This window comes from Pezoporus wallicus, unplaced genomic scaffold (genome assembly GCF_028554395.1).
Source record: "Pezoporus wallicus isolate ANWC-B61680 ecotype Strahan unplaced genomic scaffold, APGP_CSIRO_Pwel_v1 contig_6923, whole genome shotgun sequence".
In the NCBI taxonomy this organism is placed as follows: domain Eukaryota; kingdom Metazoa; phylum Chordata; class Aves; order Psittaciformes; family Psittacidae; genus Pezoporus; species Pezoporus wallicus.
Window position 1 is genome coordinate 2,622,887 of NW_026637289.1, and position 13,574 is coordinate 2,636,460.

Below are 13,574 nucleotides of genomic sequence, written 5' to 3' on the forward strand. Positions count from 1 at the left end.
GCTTGAGACTGCCTTTGCTTCCTGCAGCCCCTGCTCTGCTGGGAGCCTACACACACCTTTGGGAAGGTGCTGGGAGAAAAAGTGCCAGCGGCACAAGACCGATGGAGGTGTGGGGCGCTGCGTCCTCAGAACCCAAAAGGATGCATAGAACCTCTGCCTTTGTGGCCACTCCATCAATGTGGTGGGGTTGGTGGATTCTGCCTCCTTGTTCCCCTTCAGAAAGAGCACTGGGCACACCCCTCAGGGCAGCACTATGAAACACCACTCAGCTGATATTTGCCAAGTGTTTAGCAGTCTTAGCATGTGAAGGGGTAAATGAGAATAAAATGTATTATTGTCATCATCGTCACTATGTTTAGTATCATTCTGCTACCAGAGCAGATGGAAAACTTCTCCTCTGTGCATCCCAGCTAAGAAATAATGGGATTTATGTGCTGTGTTTAGATTCTAATGTTATCTAATCCATTTATCTGCGAAATCTCAGGGTAAATCAACTGTCTTGTTGATTTTCTTCTCATCTACATCAGTTTAAAAGCATTGATCTATGTTACTTCTGCTAATCTAAGCAAAAAAAAAACACAAAAGAATAAGGCTGTGTTTTCCCTGTCTACAGTCAGAAATGACCAGGTCTGCTGCTGTGATAAGACGTTGGGGTTTATATGTGCTGGTAACCCTGCCTACAGTCAGACCATGGCTCCTCTGTCCTTCTTCTCCCCAGAGCTGTAAGAGATGCTTCATGTTCACACCGGGTTTTAGTCTGGTCATTGCAACGCGTTTGATGGGATGAGTTCTGGGTATAAAATTGTAGCACTCATGGGATGTTGATGTCTGCATTTCAAGAGGAATGGGTCTGACATCTCCACTAAACTTGACACATGGCAGTCAAAATACAGTCTTACATGACATCCCTTTTCTTTGTCACTGATCTGATCTTCAAAGCCCCCATTTTCATGAGCTCTGGCTATTCTGGAAAGCACAGCATCTGTCTGCTAGCCCTTGGTTCCTGCTCACCCCGTGGCCAAGGAGCACTTAAGGCTGGGTACCTGTGAGAGCCTGTGGGGTGGCCGAGTTAGGTATCGTAGCTGCATCCTGGGGGATTGAACTAATATCCGGCTCCGGTGTGCTTCTTGGCGGAGAGATTGCTAAGGGAGTCATCAGGACGCGAGACTTCAGCTGCAAAAAATAACCGGTTGGGTAATGGAAGTATACACAAAATATTCCAATTTCATTCCATCTATGTCATGCCCCATGAACTCGCACTCATTAGCAATCTGCTATTGCATCACTTTCTCCAGGCCACGAGCATCCGTTCTGCTCCCGGGAGGATACTGGAGCCTGAAGCCTGACTGGTTTGCAGCAGACAGCAGTGCCTTAAGTTACAGGATGCAAATATTATCCCACCCACCGGGTAGTTATTTACACCTGAGGAAACTGGGTCTAACGCTCTAACAAATCAGCACAATGGCATTTTACAACCCTTTTCATGTGGGTGTAAACTGGTTTCCACAACTCAGAAACACGGGGTCTTGAACTACACCATAATTAAGGGCCAAATTCTGCTCTTGGTTACAGGGGCGCAAATCTTGTGTAAATCCAGTGGAACCAAAGGGCTACTTTGGGCCGACACCTTTGTAAATAAGGTAGGACCATGGTCCATAGTGTGTTATCACCAGGTAGTAAATACATACTGCTGCACTATGGCGTCCTGTAATCTTTGTGACCTGCAGCCCAACTTGGGGAAGTGAAACACAATGGGAACTTATAGTACAATATCATTACATCTTTACACTGCTGGTACCTGGCAACCTCTCAACAGTCAAGTGATGATCAGGTCCTCATAGTTACAAAGGGATAACATGATAGATGTGACCTGAAGGTACCACTCTTGCTTTTCCTTTCGCTCTGCAGGGAAGTGGGGAGAAAGCAGAAAGCCAAGCACAGAGCTGGCTGGTTTATATATTTACGTATACTACACCGAGCTGTTCTTCTCGAAGGTGATTTTGTTTTTGTTGTTGTTTTTCAGCGGACAAAGGTAAAAATGCTAGAAGTGACAAGCATAAGGATGAAAAAGAATTTTTAGCCCTGTTAAATTTGTAGAGTATTGCTTCTCTCACAGCATACACCCAAACTGAGAATAATGTACAAAGTACATTTTAGGTAGAAATTAAGCCAGACTACTACCTACAAACCAGACCTTGAGCAGGTCCTGGTACAGAGTAGAAGTTATTTTGGATAAAGATTGATATTGTCCATGATTATGATTACAACTGTCTAAAATAATGGCCACATTTTCAGTGCAATGGTAAAAACAGAAAGATAAAGAAAGGAGAGGGAAGGTTGTTGGACTTAGTGCCTCCCAAGTGAGTTTTTAATCATTAAATCTTTAGGAGTTTGGATCATTCCTCAGTTACTGGCTTACCCCAGCAAGGGCTTCACAAAGAGAGAATTCAGGGTCTCTCTTGGTTTTGGTAGCAGGCTAGCTTGTGCTGGGATGGTACCCATCAAAACAAAGAAAGAGGCCGCCTTTGTTGGGGTGGGTATAATTTTTTGCCTGCCTGAACTTCACTAAGCCCTTCCTGAACTTGCTGCTTTATGCAACCTGGAGTTTCCCCCTGAGAAGCCTCTGTGGAACGGTAGGCATTATAAGCCCAAATGGAAATGAAAACTGGCTCTTTATCCTCACACGATCCCCTTGTGGGCACTGTTCAGTGCCTGGGGCAGAGGATGTATCCCACCTGTCTCAGAAGTGAGACCACCTCCACATAGTGCCACTGCCTGCTTTCCCCTGGCATGGGCTAAATCCCTTTAGATCTAGCCTGAACAAGGGAGAAAGTGTTCAGTAAGTGAATCTAAGGCAAACTATGGATCTGACCTCCTGCTGTGTGGAAGCATAGGGTATTAGAGGCCCTGAGCCAGCCCCTGCCTAGTATCAGTCCTCACCTGCCTGTGTTGTCCTGTTTTTGTAGGGTTGTCTTGCCTTAAGGTTGGGATCAGGAAAGATGAGTAGCAAAATGCCGTCAGCTTGTTTTCCAAGCAATTAAAATAAATGGGAAGAAAACAGTGTTTCGGAAATCAGGGTTCCTCTTCCAATTTGGAGTTTACCCCGTGTGAAAAGGTGAGAAGCAGCATGATTTGTTATATTCTGCAGCAACATGCTGATGACTTGCTTTTCTGTGGTGAAGTGGGGCTGGCACTGTGAAACTTTGGGTAGCTCCTATGCCAGGTTTCTGGGCTTGCGTTTGATCATACACGTATATACATGTATAATAAATGCATATATACATACGTGTGTTTGTACGTAGTATATACAGAGATATAAAAATATAATCATTTATATGGTGAAGTACATGTATACTTGTGTATATATCTATGTGTACATATACATAAATATATATATATGCATTCACACATGCACACATCTATATAGATGCTATTTTGGAGACAGCACACCTAATAACTTCTGTTTCACTTGCATGCTGTTTCCTTAACATCCTTACTGGCTCACAGCCCTTTGGCCCCAAACATAGGCACACAAATCCCCTCTCCAGCCCTTGAGCCTCATGCACTCTGAGTATGCGCTGCCCCACCAGCACCATCAGCTCAGTGGATGTGGGACAGTGCCCAGTAGACCTCTTTATTCACCTCTTCCCTGGCTTTTGGAGGCCCAGGCAGGTTTATGTTCTACAGCAAAGAAACAGAGGTCAAGGCTTTTGTAAACTCTCTAGCTTGGAAGCCCCTTCTTGGCAGTTTGCTGTTTTAGCAAACAGTTTACTGCAAACTTAATTGCAACAGTATGTGCCCTACAGCCTCTGGATACAGATAAATTCCATTTTATTAGGAGTAGCAGAGAATGTGCCTTCATTACATTAAAATGAAACTGTGCCTGATTACAGGAGACAGTACACTAGTAAATATGGCTTAAATACCTCCTGGCCACTGAAACCTTGAGTAGTCCCTGAATATCACAAAGTGTAAATCTCAAAGTATTTCTTTTAAAGATGTCTTTTCTTGGACTGATTCTTCTCTATCAAAAAGCCAACCCATCCAACCGGTTGACTGATTGAGAGCTTGGCAGTAGAGAGCACATACACATCAAAGTGAAAAAAAGTGGTGAAGAAGAGAGTTGAGAGAGAAAAGGAGACAGGGAAAATGTGTCAGAGCACTTTGGGAAATCCTCACAGCAAGGCATTCAAATCAGCTTTTGAATATAAAATGTCATAAATTTTAGTATGCACAGCATGAGATATAAAAGGCAATGGCTGCTTTAAAACAAGATGTATAACCAAACCCCCCACTCTCATGGACCTTCTACTATGGAAAAGAGATGAGAGAAAGCTGGTCAGGGCTTTAGGGTAGGAAATAAATGTGTCTGCTTCACCAAAGTCATAGTACATTACATGTAGATAGATCATGGGCTCTTGTGCCATTGATGCCAGCTGCAGGTTTGTCTGAGTATGCAGTGGCCACGTACAGGGAGGATTGTGGAGTTTCTGTTCTGGCCTGCACACCCTTTTGGAGCAGTCAGGATTCATCTAGCTGGTATTTCTGTCATCCCACAGCAGAAAAAGTGAAAGAGGGTGAAGAACATTTCCCAGATGATAGCTTTTTTTTTCCCTTCTGAACAAGTTCTCTGCCAGATTGTATGATAAAATACACAGGAAAGAAACAAGGCAAACCATGACGCAAACTTTCCCTGTACTTTTCTTAAACTGCTTACATACTGGTTGTCCCTTGTCCTAGCAAAACATTTCCTAGAAAAGGCTGGGTTTCACCCCGTCCCCATGGGTCCTTCCAGCCAGGAAGAGAAAAACACCTTCATCCCCTGCAGATGTGCACCAAGCCTGGGCCAGCTGGGTCCTGCCCCATGGGCTTCCGATGGATGGGCAGAAAGGTGCCATTAAACCTACACCAGGAAAGCACAGAGCTTCAAGTACATGTTCTGAGGTCCTTGGCTGTACCTCCCGCTCTCTGTGCATTTGGCTGGGGGTAAGGAGGTTCAGTGTGAGGAAAGTCAGGGCTCAGCTCAGTCCCTGGGGCAGAGAGGGGTCAGCGCTGTGCTGGCAAAGGCAAAACACAGTCCAAGGTCTTTGCCACCTTTTCTCCTTGTGTCATGCAGTATCTTTCATCCACACAGCAAATGATGCAGGGGAGTCTGCGTGTAGCCTCCTACATCTTCTAAGTGTTTTGCAGTGAATGAGGCAGGTAACCTTAAAAGAAGCTTGTGCAACCTTGAAATCCAAGGCTGTATCACAGGGCAGATGAATAATCAAGGCATTTTAAAGTTGTCTGTGCAATCTCAGTCCCAGTGTGTCTGAATCCTGACTGCTTATTTGCCATCATTAATAGTGACTCCTAAGGCAGCAAGGAAACCTATGCCCTGCAATGGAGATTGTCACTTCACACACTGTCCTGCACAGGGCGACTCTCGCTGCCCAGCCTTGCCTGGCAAGAGCCTGCAAGGTCCTGGCTGACTGCTCATCCCAGGCTTGGGCTGGAGCCACCTCCCCAGGCAGAAGCTGCTTTGGTAGGAGCAGCACAGGCACAAATTGCCTTTGGCCTGCTCGGGTGGGGCCATCTCTTTGATGCCCTCTGAGTGGTCTTTGTTGCAGCGCTGGCCCATGTGCCTGTCACTCTGATGTCCTCTAACACAAATACCCCTGTGAGGCTAACTAAGCCTTCCCTCATACACACTTTTCTAGGCAGCCCTTTGAGGCTGCCCTTCACTTACAGCCAAGGAAATAAAACCTGGCTATATCTACTAACCTACCAGAATAGAACTTTTCCTAGAGATTCAAACAGTGAGAAAGAATATTGTATTTAGGGGGAAATGTAGCATTTTATGGCAAATAGCTCTGCATCAGATACAAAACAGTTTTGGGGAAAACAGCTGATGAACTTTTATAACCAAAGCTGTGATAAACAGGATAGCGAGGAAAGGACTTTACTTGATGGTGAAGCGTGATGAAATGTCATTTTAGGAAGACACAGATATTTGCTTTAATATCAATGAAAACAGGCAATGGGTCATCTGGCTATAAAGAGCATGTCATTAAAAATGTCTGTTATTCACATCTCGGTCAAAATATATTTAAATCTAGGCTGTAAAATCCTAGTTTGCTAAAAATTCAGAAGTATTTTTCCATCTGCTGTATAATAATTCAGCTATCTGGTTGCTATAAAGAATTTGGTTGTCTGCCATTTGGGCAGGGAGTCATTTTTTAAAATGCATTTAAGTCTCATGGTATCTGAAAGTCATACAATTAGCAAGCTAATTAAATCAAGCTAGAGTTCCCTGTCAAAAAAAAATGTAATCTTTGACTTGCTCTGGGGAAGACGTTTTGTTGGAGAAGGGCTCACTTCAGCTGAGCACACAGTATACAAAGGCACATCGCAGAAAACATCGCCTCAGTATACAAATCCTATAGTGCAAATAAACAGCACCAGGCCAGATACCACTGATGCTACAGCTCACGAGTGTCAGCTCCAGAAATTTAAGCCATCAGGTATAAAAGGATGCCTTTTCACTCACCATCAATCATCCCAGTTTCACTGCCTAATGAGGGATGCTGTCACCTTCCCATCTAAGTCCCTATAGATGGAGAGGAGGCTTGTGATACCCAGCTCGGGGAAAAGCTTCCCTTCAGAAGAAAAAGAGAAACAGTAATAAAGTTGCTAGCTATGTCTAAAGCTCAATGTTGCTGCAACATTTTAGGCAATTTATGTCTCCCTTTTCGCTTCTTCCATTTACAAATCCATGGTGATTGGTGAAAAGCTTTTTCACAGGTGCATTTGGGGTGGAATAGGACATACTCCGCAGCAGGTTTTTTGTTTTCTGGTGGTGGTGGGTTGTTTTTTTTTCAAAAAAAAATCAAATCAAATGTAAATGCAGGAGTAAGAAATGGGGTCTGCAAGACAAGCAGGGGCAGAATGGATGGGTCTGCTAAAACTTTGCATACAAGGTCGTTGTGGTGTTTGGCAAATCATTTAATCATCTCAAGGACTCAATTTCACCACATCTCCAAAGTATTATTATCCCAGACTTGCATGGTTTTGATCTAAAGAGCTTACAAGTGACCCAGCTTTCCTGATAATATAAATTATTACTTGTAATAAATAAAGTACAAAAAAAAAATAAACTTATAAAAAACAATACCTCAAGTAAAACAATTCACATGTTTCTGTCCCAGAGTTACAACCTAATACTAAAGTGAAAAATAATAAGTATTTTCATATCTCACATTTAGCACTAGAATATTTGCCCCAGTCTTAGTTTGGACATGCAGCTCTATTACGGGATACAGCTATAAAACAGTGGTAATCTCAAGAGGGACACCTGAGCCTACTGACAGGTTGGCCCTGCTTGGCCACTGCTGTTTTATCGTTTGTGTTACCAAAGTTAAGGCTTTTCAGAAGAAATGGGAAACTGCAGCTGGGACTGTTTCTTAGCTATGCAAGGTCTGTTTTCAGCACACACTGAAACACACTTCAAAATGTGCCCCCATAGAAGAGAGGGGTTGTCTGATGAAGAAGGAAAGCAGGGAGAGATGCAGCAGAATGCAAAAGATGAGGAGAAAGCATTAAGGGCTGAGGTACTGATGTGTACTGCAGTAGGTGTTGCACAGGGGGACGCAGGATGGAAATGATGGAAATGGGATGCAGAGGGGTTGCCTGGAAAAGTGAAAGGGAGGACAGAGAATAGAAGCTGGAGGATAGGAGGAAGAAGAAGGTCGGGTAGGAGGTGAAAAGGAGGGAAGGGCGACAATTACGGTACCCTGCCCTAGATAAGCCCAAACCTAAGGAGCTGAGACATTTGGTCCCTGGGCCCAGAGCTTGGCCATGAACAGAAAGAGACCCAGTGAAGAGCTGGACAACAAGCAGAGCCAAGACCTTCTCCAGGGAAGGCTGAGACAGGCCCTGCGTATGCATCACTCATGTTACTCTCTCCGCTGTTTTGACATCGACAACTTAAGCTGCTATTATTTTCTAACAGTCTGCGATTTGCCCTCCTTGTGTAACAGACAGCATATCCTCCACTTGGGGTCACATTGAGAGATGGGCACGATCTTCCTCCAGAATGAGGAGACAAATAATCAAAACTGCCCTTCCCTCAGTAAGTGAAATCTCCCTACTTTCTAAAGTGTCCATTTTTTTTCTGACATTAGCTTTATTTTCTCTTTTAGTCCCGCTCTCACATATTCCTTTCCTTTTTCCTTTCATTTTGTTTCATTTCTAATCACTGTTAGCGACAGAGAAGGGAAAAAGTGATAAATCAGAAACACTTCGCAGAAGGTGTGCAGCCATCTCACACAACACGGGGGAGCAGGGTATTTTCAAATAGCACAAATTAAAACAACGATACACTTTACAAAAAAAGATTCCCTCTTTTTTACCAGCTCAGGGAGAAGAGAAACCAGCTACTTTTACTTTTTTTTTTTTTTGCATTACTCTTTCCAGCGCTTACACAACTTTCCCTCCGTGCCTGCATTTCACCTGAAACTCTAACAGAAAATGTGTTAACACCAGCAGGAGGTGGAGAAGGAGTGTGAAAATCGTGTACCTACTTTGTACCCCGGCTTCCTCCCTCTCTTCTTTGGGATCTTCACGACTGGCAAAGCAGCGGCCGGTGCGGAGTAGAGGTTGTGAACAGCCACTTTGATGGGTGCCGGCTGGAGTGGAGGCCGCCCTCGCTTCCTCCCTGCCATTCGGGGGGACTGCATCTCCTCTGGGGCCAGGCTGGCGGGCAGGCACGGCAGGTGGCTCATCTGCCCCGGGGCTGCCCAGCAACCAGAAGAGAGAAGACAAGAAAGGAAGAAAAGGAGGTTTTTACCGATTTTTTACTTTAGGTTTTTCATATGAAGGAAGTTTTCTCATGCTGTCTTTTTCCATCTTAATCATTGATAATAAAGCAGCAAGAAGTACACGTGGGTGGGATTCACCTGTCCACAGCTGGCTCAGTTTCTCCAAATCAGGACAAACACCTTGTCGTGCCTGTTTGCTTCTGCTGACTGCCAATACAGTACAGGGATGTGGCTCAGGTCTCCATTGCAGATGTTTAATAGGTGAATGCCAGGACAGACACCTTAACCCTGTATCCCGCAGATAAGCATGATGAAGGCATGACCTTGCACCCATCAGTCAGTTCCTCCTTTCAGAGCGGGTTTCGAGTAGATGACCTCCTGAGGTTCCTGTCAACCTGATTTTTTCCCAAATTCTGTAGTTCTGCAAATCCTTCCTCACCTCAGAAGTGCTACTGATACCAAAACAGACTTCCATCTGTTTCATATGCAGCAGTCCTAAGTAGAGTGGCTGAACTGGACCAAGAGGCTGCCAGCACAAGTTAGCCACGTTAGAGGAGAATTGCCAAACGCTTACTCCCTGCAATTTTATAATAGCTGTTACCACGCATGTTAGTAGTGAGCTTTTGGATGTACTCCATCAAAAGCTGTTATTTCACCACAACTCCATGCAGCTGATGAAGTTGAGCAGGAGTAATGGAGTGGAATCTGGTCCATTTTCCTCTGACCAGTTTTTAATAAAGAAAACAAATATGCAACCATACACAGAGTACCAAGGGAATATAGAGCATTCTTCACAGCTTCTGGCAAGGGTCACATACTAACAAAGGTCAATTAATAAAAAAAAACAACTTGCAGAAATACATTTTCAAATGTTGGTTCATCCAGGCATCTGCTTTCCTGCACGTGGGCAGAATACCAGACCCTGTCCCGCCTGCATACACTGTTAGACATAAGGGTCTAAGCAATCCTCATGCTTTTATGATTAGCCTTGCAATGGCTGACATTTTCAATTTCATGCTCCCTCAGGCCAGTGATAATGGAAGACTCTCTGTTTTTACAGAGCAGACTTATAGCCCTCTCAGCTTCAGAGAAAAGCTTAAAGATGTGGCCAAAGAGCATCCTCTAAGCTTAAAAAAACATTCACCAAGTAGAGGTTTGTTTATTACTGCAAGAAACCTACATTTTTTTACAAAGTCAACAAACTATAAAATCTACAAATTTCTCTTCAAATCTCACAATTTCAGAATGCAGTGTGATCAGACTGATCAGAGCTGACATTGCTGGGAAAGAAATTGGCATTGCTCATCCACATAGTGGGAAGGGTAACACTTGATAGGTGCCTCTGGTGACAAGTGTCTGCAGCTGGGGGCTTCTCTGCTTCAAAGGCAAGCACGTTTTGCCTAGGTAAAACTTCGTAAGCATGACTAACAAGCATCTCACTTCTCTGGTCTTACCCATAGCCCAGCATCAACTGCCCACAACTCATGCAAACACTGAATGTCTAACATCAGACCGGAGCAGTGCCTAATCTAGCCTATTGTCCATGGCCACCATAGTTGCACTCTCCAGACATGCTCAGCCAGTTCAGGAGCCACCTGAGGGCTCTGATATTTATCAAATAAAAATCTCATCTGACTGAGGGTATACTTTCAGGGTTAAAATAATCAGGCTTGACACAGCAGGAGTCAAATGGAAAGGCTCTATCTATCCTGATCATCACTGCTTTCTTTCTGTCTTCAGCAGTGTGCGTTTTCCTCCCCATAGTGCTTTCTGAGGGACACCCTGCATGTCTCTTCCACCTCCCAAAACAAAACATCCCCAGGACATTATATTACAAGCTGACTGCAGGCAGGGAGCTCAGCAGGGAAGGGAAACGCACGGATTACACCGGAATTGGCACAAACCCCCACTATGACAGCCCACTGCTTCAGGCTTTGCATTTTGGTCTGCATTAAACAAAGCCTGGCAACACAAACTTTTGCAGAGGAGCTGGGCAGAGGCCAAGGAAGACAATCCCAGCACAGGTTTGTTCCCTGCCTGGGGAAGAGCAGTGGTGGGACCACTGGTGGCCATGAGACTGTGAGACAGAGGATATGAACCTGCCCTGAACACCACACTGCATTGCTTTTATTGTATTGATGGTAAACGTAGCTGGTGGCACCTCAGGAACTCTGAGAGTTAACAGCTCCCGAATCAAAGGAGCTGCTGACCTAGAGCACTTCTTCGACTGCAGTCTTGCTTTCTTTTGCAACTGGTGAAGTCTTAATACGTGGTGGTTAGAAAACAAACTAAATAGTAGCAAACACTTTTTTTTTGTCTCACTCTCTGGTCCCTACACTTGTGCTTTAGCAAAACCTCTTAAAACTACTTGCCACATTTGCTGACATACCAGATTCAACCAGATTGTGCACAAAATGATCTCAGTGTAATGTATTTGAATTGACTCAGCAAAGACAAGAAGTCAACTGAAGTAGACAAGCTGTTGTTATTACAGTTAATTACAAGCCCAACCGTGACTTAATATCTTGAATGCTAAGGGAAATGGAGACATGGAGAGCATCTTTGATGGCTGTGTTATGCTGCTGCAGACCCTGAAAAACAAATGTGCTCCCCAGCAGCGAGGGAAGGCAGCAGACAAGCAAAAATTGCCTCTGTCTAATGGTGGAGAGTGACAGTACAACCTCCTCTTACAGACAGGAGAAAGCTCTTGCCAGGCTGAGAAAACACTCAGACAAATTACAGGTTGGCCAGAGGGACACCAGGGCTTATCTGACTGCCCCTCAACAGCATCAGGGTGTCACCTGGAAAGGACTTGTCATTTGCCAAGGTGAGTGGCTCCAGAGAGGAGCTTTCACCCCATGAGTGAGGGGAGACCCTGCGTGCAGGAGCCTCAGTTCTGAGCAGCAAGAGCTACCAAGGGAGCCTCAAGCCCTCGCCAGGTCTTGCGCAGGAGCCGGCAGCTCTGCTGAGGAGAGCAGGGACTCACAGGGGCAGTGCCAGGAGGGATGGCAGCAGATTGGGTGGCCTCCTATGATGGGGCTACAGAACTGATGGACAGGGGTAGAGCAGTTGATGTCATCTACCTGGACTTGTGCAAAGCGTTCGACACTGTCCCACATGACATCCTTGTCTCTAAATTGGAGAGACATCAATTTGCTGGATGGACCACTCGGTGGATAAAGAACTGGCTGGATGGCCGCACACAAAGAGTTGTGGTCAATGGCTCAATGTCTGGCTGGAGACCAGTAACGAGTAGTGTCCCTCAGGGATCGGTGTTGGGGCCGGTCTTGTTCAACACCTTTGTTGCTGATATGGATAGTGGGATTGAGTGCACCCTCAGCAAGTTTGCCGATGACACCAAGCTGTGTGGTTCGGTTGATACGCTGGAGGGAAGGAATGCCATCCAGAGGGACCTTGACACACTTGTGAGGTGGGCTGATGCCAACCTCATGCAGTTTAACCATGCCAAGTGCAAGGTCCTACAGCTGGGTTGCAGCAATCCCAGGCACAGCTACAGGTTGGGCAGAGAAGAGATTCAGAGCAGCCCTGCGGTGAAGGACTTGGGATGTTGGTCTATGAGAAACTTAACATGAGCCGGCTGCAGTGAGCGCTCACAGCCCAGAAAGCCAACCGTATCCTGGGCTGCATCAAAAGGAGTGTGACCAGCAGGCTGAAGGAGATGATCCTGCCCCTCTTCTCTGCTCTTGTGAGACCTCACTTGGAATACTGTTGTCATGGTTTAAGCCCAGCCACGCAGCTGCTCTCTCACTCCTCCTCCCTTCCTCCCCCCACTCCTGGAAGGATGAGGAGGAGAATCAAAAGAATGTAACTCCCATGGGTTGAGATAAGAACAGTGCAGTAACTAAGGTATAACACAAACCACCGCTGCTACCACCAATAATAATAATGATGAGGGAAATAACAAGGGAAGAGAATACAACCGCTCAGCACCCACCGACCGATATCAGCCTGACCTGAGCAGTGATCTAACCCTACCAGGTAACTGCCCCCAGTTCTACATCCTGGGCATGACGTGCTGTGGTATGGAATACCTCTTTGGTCAGTTTGGGTCAGGTGTCCTGTCTCTGCTTCCTCCCAGCTTCCCCTCCTCCCTGGCAGAGCATGAGACTCACAAAGTCCTTGGTAAGAGTAAACATGACTTAGCAACAACTAAAAACATTGGTGTTATCAGCGCTGTTCCCAGGCTGAAAGTCAAAACCACAGCACTGCACCAGCTACTAAGAAGGAGAAAAATGACTGCTACTGCTGAACCCAGGACAACTGTGTACAGTTCTGGTGTCCTCAGCATTAAGAAGGACATGGAGCTGTTGGAGGAAGTCCAGAGGAGGGCCACGAGGATGATCAGGGGGCTGGAGCACCTCCTGTATGAAGACAGGCTAGGAAAGTTGGGGCTGTTCAGCCTGGAGAAGAGAAGGCTTCGTGAAGACAGATATAAGGAAGAAATGCTTTACTGTGAGGGTGGTGAGACACAGGTACAGGTTGCCCAAGGATGCTGTGAATGCTCCATCCCTGGCAGTGTTCAAGGCCAGGTTGGACAGAGTCTCGGATGACATAGTCTAGTGTGTATTGCCCTACCCATGGCAGGGTTGGAACTTGATGATCTTAAGGTCCTTTCCAACCCTAACTATTCTATGATTCTATGATTCTGTGACTTTCCTGGGGCAGCTCTGAATGCTGCCACAGTCTGGGCTTGACCCACAGCTCAGCAGCTGGAAAGTTTAGTGGCTTCAAGGAAAGTTAAGAGAATGTGATGCA

General features: G+C 45.6%; 1 protein-coding gene across 1 annotated transcript in view; it reads right to left on the reverse strand.

Annotated features, from left to right (window-relative positions):
• SCML4 (Scm polycomb group protein like 4) overlaps window positions 1-13,574 on the reverse strand; it is a 70,721-nt gene that overhangs the window by 34,702 nt on the left and 22,445 nt on the right. Inside the window, exons 3-4 of the mRNA XM_057404713.1 lie at window positions 8,562-8,773; window positions 1,044-1,173 (exon numbers count right to left, since the gene is read on the reverse strand). Of these exons, the coding sequence (XP_057260696.1) occupies window positions 1,044-1,173; window positions 8,562-8,762 (331 nt within the window). The 5' untranslated portion in view covers window positions 8,763-8,773. The remainder of the gene's footprint in view (window positions 1-1,043; window positions 1,174-8,561; window positions 8,774-13,574) is intronic.